Source organism: Nicotiana sylvestris, chromosome 11 (assembly GCF_000393655.2).
Source record: "Nicotiana sylvestris chromosome 11, ASM39365v2, whole genome shotgun sequence".
In the NCBI taxonomy this organism is placed as follows: domain Eukaryota; kingdom Viridiplantae; phylum Streptophyta; class Magnoliopsida; order Solanales; family Solanaceae; genus Nicotiana; species Nicotiana sylvestris.
The window spans coordinates 63,363,470-63,368,486 of NC_091067.1; the positions used below are offsets into that span (position 1 = coordinate 63,363,470).

Sequence of the window (5,017 nt, forward strand, 5' to 3'; positions counted from 1 at the left end):
TTGGAAACTTAAATATGATTTAATGTTGCGATATAAAATGAATCAACAATGTTGAATGTACAACTTTGCTATTATCTAAATAAACGAAAGCATGGTTTCTTAATCGTTTTGAGCTGGGTAGAACTTGTTAAAAAGGCTTGCTTAGTTGGGTTCACTCGATTGAACACTGGTCGCGCCTCCCGAGGTTGGGGCGTGACAAACTTGGTATCAGAGCCTAAGGTTTTAAAGTGTCCTAGGACGTCTCAGAGCCATTTCTAGTAGAGTCCTTCTTATCGGTGTGAAGTCGACCATATCTATAAGATGGAGGCTACTTGGACATTTAGGAATAATACCCTTCTTTGATATTTTGTTTCGTGCGGCAAAAACTTGTTATGAAACTATTCCCTCTCTAATTAGTGCATTGTTCTATCTTTCAGTAGATGGCACCTAAAAAGAAAGCGAGAATTGACCAAGAAACTAATGCCACCTTAGGAGTGGCTGGTGATTCACTGCTTGATACTGCGGGTGAAGGTAGTCGCCCTGCTATTACCTTGCCTGGTTCTTCTATTCTATAGTAGACTACCCCAGTTCCTACACATGTGGAGGTACCACTATCCCTGCCATTGATACTCATATTCCGCCTCCAGCCTTAGCTTCCGGTTCTGGTATTTCTGATGGGGATCTTAGGGGAGCTATTCAGATGTTGACCCAGCTAGTGTCCTCTTAGGCCAAGATGTCCAATGTTGCGCCAAGTTCATCTAGCCAGCAAGGGGATTCTACTAGTTCAAGGGTGAATAGATTTCTTCAGTTAGAGCCTCTAGTGTTTACGGGTGCCAATCCAGAAGACCCTCCAAATTTTATTAATGAGATGCACAGGACCATCAGGGTTATGCGTGCAACTGAGGCAGAGGGAGTAGATTTGGCTACCAACCGTCTGAAAAGGTTGGCCTATTCGTGGTTTGAGTTGTGGTAAGATTCCTGTGGGGAGGGGAGCCCTCTGCACGAGGTGGAGCGAGTTTGCCGATGCCTTTATAGATCATTTCCTTCCTGTTGAGACAAGGGCAGCCCGTGCAGCGGAGTTTGAAAATCCGAAGCAAGGTAGCAAAAGTGTGTGGGAGTATCACATGGTGTTTGCTCGCCTGTCCAAGTATGTCATTCACATATTTCCCATAATGGAGGCCAGGGTGCGCCGGTTTGTTCAGGGCCTTAATCCTTTGACTATAATGAATTCTAACATGAATTATGGGAAGATGATAGCATTTACTCAGTCCATAGAGAGCCGTAAATTGAAGAATGGGATGGAGAGAGACGGTAATAGCAAGGACCGGTCTAGGGGCAACATGGGAGAGTCACTAGGTGGGGGAAGATTAGTTTTCAGGGAAGAATCACCAGGGTCATCCCAGTCTGTTGCACAGTCTTCATTCAGTGCACAGCCATCAGGTCCCACCCAGCAGCAATGGAGTCATTTCAAGCCTGGTCAGGGCAACAGGGGATCTCATCAGTGGGGTCGGTCAGGTGAGGGGTCCCAGTAGCAGTAGAGGTCCCCGTGCCCCAGGTGCGGGAAGATGCACTTAGGGATTTGTTATTTGGAGGTACATGTATGCTATGGATGTATGATGAGGGTCATATTCAGAGGCATTGTCGTGTATCCCGCTAGGGGTTGGGTAGGGCACAGCACAGTCATCCAGTCTAGTAGCTGCTACATCCTTAACCCCCTCTCCAGCACGAATTACCCCAGCACCCGCAGGGCGTGGTGCAGCTAGGGGTGGTGCGTACTGTTCAGGAGGACCTAACCGGTTCTATGTTATGAGTGGTCGCCAGACCACAGAGGCTTCTCTAGATGTTGTTACAGGTATTCTGGCTGTCCAATATCATGATGTGTATGCACTTATTGACCCTAGTTCCACCTTGTCCTATGTTACCCCTTTTGTTGCTATGGAATTTGGGGTAAACCCAGATTAGCTTCACAAGCCATTTTCGGTGTCTATTCTGGTCAGTGAGTCAATTACGGCTGCTCGAGTTTATATAGGTTGTGTTATCACGGTGCGTGGTAGGGATACTAGGGCCAATCTTGTCGAATTAGGGATGGCTGATTTTGATGTAATAATGGGAATGGATTGGCTTTATTCATGCTTTGCCAAACATGATTGTTGTACTAGAACCATGAGGCTTGAATTTCCTAATGAGCCCGTTGTTGAATGGAAGAGAGATAATGTAGTGCCTAAAGGTCGGCTTATTTCTTACCTTAAGGCCGCGAAGATGATCAATAAGGGGTGTATCTATAATTTAGTTTGGGTTACGGACACCAATGTCGAGGCACCTAGCCTTGAGTCCGTGCCAGTTGTGAATGAATTTCTGGATGTCTTTCCAGATGAGCTCACTGGGATTCCACTAGACAGGGAGATTGATTTTGGGATCGATGTGATGATAGGCACGCAGCCTATATCAATTCCACCTTATATAATGGCACCGACAGAATTGAAAGAGCTAAAGGAAGAATTGAAGATTTGCTAGAGAAGGGTTTAATCCGACCGAGTGTGTCACCGTAGGGTGCACTGGTCTGTTTGTAAGGAAGAAAGATGGGTCGCTACGAATGTGTATTGACTACCAGCAACTCAACAAAGTCACAATCAAAAATAAATACCCTCTACCAAGGATAGATGACTTGTTTGATCAATTCCAAGGTGCTACCTGTTTCTCAAAAATTGACTTGCGGTCTGGGTATCATCAATTGAAGATAAGAGAGCGGGATATTCCAAAAACAGCATTCAGGACTCGGTATGGGTACTTTGAATTTCTGATGATGTCTTTTGGGCTAACAAATGCCCCGACAGCTTTCATGGATTTTATGAATCGGGTCTTCAAGACTTTTCTAAACTCCTTTATGATAGTGTTCATTGAAGATATTCTTGTGTATTCCTGAAGTCGGGAGGACCATGCTGACCATCTCAGGGCAGTTTTGCAGACTCTTCAGCAACATCAATTGTATGCAAAATTTTCGAAATGTTAATTTTGGCTTGAATCTATCACGTTCTTGGGTCATGTCGTCTCTAGGGAAGGAATTATGGTTGATCCTCAAAAGATTACGGCAGTGAAGAATTGGCCTAGACCTACCACTCCAATAGAGATTCGCAGTTTCTTGGGTTTGGCCGGGTACTATAGGAGATTTGTGGAGGGGTTTTCTACTCTTGCCTCTCCATTGACTAAATTGACGCAAAAAGTAGTTAAATTCCAATGGTCTGATGCTTGTGAAAGGAGTTTCCAAAAATTGAAATCAAGATTGACTACAGCACCGGTGTTAACCTTGCCAGAGGGTACAGAGGGATTTGTGATGTATTATGATGCTTCAAGGATCGGGCTTGGGTTGTGTGTTAATGTAACACGGTAAGGTTATAGCTTACGCTTCTAGGCAACTCAAGAATCATGAAAAGAACTATCCAACCCATGAGTTATAGCTTGTGGCAGTGGTGTTTTCACTAAAGATTCGGTGACATTATTTGTATGGGGTCCATGTGGATGTATTTACGGATCACAAGAGCCTTCAATATATTTTCAAGCAGAAGGAGTTGAATCTATGACAGAAAAGGTGGCTAGAGTTAGTCAAGGACTATGACATTGATATTCTCTATCACCCGGGAAAGACTAATGTTGTGGCGGATGCTCTCAGTCGAAAATCTATGGGAAGTTTGGCTCATTTGAAGGCGTTTCAGAGGCCGTTGGCCAGAGAGGTTCACTAGTTAGCTAGTTTGGGAGTTCGCCTTGCGGACTCTAATGAAGGAGGAGTGATTGTGCATAATAGGGCTGAATCATCGCTTGCGGCGAAAGTAAAAGAGAAACAATTCAACAATCCATTGTTAGCACAACTAAAAGAGGGGATTCATAAACACAAGACCACAGATTTTTCCGTTAGCATGAATGATGGTACCCTACGGTACCAAGCCGCCTATGTGTTCTGGATATTGAGAGTCTTCGGGAAAGGATCATGGCAGAAGCTCACACTTCCAGGTATTCCGTGCACCCAGGTTCTACGAAAATGTATCATGATCTCAAGGAAATTTATTAGTGGAACAACATGAAAAAGTATGTGGCAAACTTTGTGGCAAAATGTACGAACTGTCAGCAAGTGAAGGTCAAACATCAAAGGCCCGGTGGATTGGTCCAAATCATAGAAATTCCAATGTGGAAATAGGAGATGATTAACATGGATTTTGTGGTAGGGTTACCGCGCACTCCGCGCAAGTTTGACTCAATTTAGGTAATCGTGGATCGACTCACGAAATCAGCGTACTTCTTGCTAGTTAAATCTACCGACACAGCAGAACAGTATGCTCAGTTGTATATTAGAGAAATAGTAAGGTTGTATGGCACTCCAGTGTCAATCATTTTAGATCGAGCGGTTTAGTTCACAGCCAACATTTGGAAAAAATTTCAGCAAGGTTTGGGTACACAGGTAAATCTTATCACAGATTTTCATCTTCAAACTGATGGGCAAGCAGAGCGGACTATTTAGACGCTCGAAGATATGTTGCGTGATCGTACTTTTGATTTCAAAGGTAGCTGGGGTAACCATTTGCCACTCATAGAATTTGCTCACAACAACAGCTTCCATGCTAGTATCCAGATGGCACCATTCGAGGCATTGTATAGTAGGAGATATAGGTCTCCCATTGGGTGATTCGAGGTAGGAGAAGCAGAATTGATAGGTCCAGACATCGTTCATCAGTCCATGGAGAAATTCAAGATTATTACGGAGAGGTTGAAAACTGCTCAGAGTCACCAAAAGTCTTATTCGGATGATCGACACAGAGATTTGAAGTTCAAAGAGGATGATTGAGTATTTTTGAAGGTTTCCCTCATGAAGGGTATCATGCGATTTTGAAAGAAAGGGAAATTAATTTTGAGCTATGTCAGACCATACAAAATCATTTAGAGGATGAGTCAGGTGGCATACAAGCTCGAGCTGCCACCCGAGATGTCATTGGTACATCACGTCTTCCGTGTGTCTATGTTGAAGAAGGTAGTGGGAGATCCGTCCACT

The 5,017-nt window shown here is 44.0% G+C and overlaps 2 protein-coding genes across 2 annotated transcripts; both read left to right on the top strand.

The window, feature by feature from the left end:
- The first annotated feature begins 712 nt into the window (after positions 1 to 712).
- Positions 713 to 1,941, top strand: LOC138881099 (uncharacterized). Its single transcript, XM_070161300.1, has 3 exons — positions 713 to 948; positions 1,040 to 1,494; positions 1,703 to 1,941. The coding sequence occupies exons 1-3, from the start codon at positions 713 to 715 to the stop codon at positions 1,939 to 1,941; spliced, it is 930 nt and encodes a 309-aa protein (XP_070017401.1).
- A 123-nt stretch (positions 1,942 to 2,064) lies between these two features.
- On the top strand, positions 2,065 to 2,493 carry LOC138881100 (uncharacterized). The gene has a single exon (XM_070161301.1). The coding sequence runs from the start codon at positions 2,065 to 2,067 to the stop codon at positions 2,491 to 2,493; it is 429 nt and encodes a 142-aa protein (XP_070017402.1).
- Positions 2,494 to 5,017: the final 2,524 nt, after the last annotated feature.

Bases quoted from the DNA above. Each gene is read 5' to 3' on its own strand.
- LOC138881099 (XM_070161300.1), top strand. From the start codon at position 713: ATGTCCAATGTTGCGCCAAGTTCATCTAGCCAGCAAGGGGATTCTACT. The intron at 949-1,039 runs GTAAGATTCCTG...TGTTGAGACAAG, and splicing joins TATTCGTGGTTTGAGTTGTG to GGCAGCCCGTGCAGCGGAGT. The intron at 1,495-1,702 runs GTGAGGGGTCCC...CCCCCTCTCCAG, and splicing joins TCATCAGTGGGGTCGGTCAG to CACGAATTACCCCAGCACCC.
- LOC138881100 (XM_070161301.1), top strand. From the start codon at position 2,065: ATGGCTGATTTTGATGTAATAATGGGAATGGATTGGCTTTATTCATGC.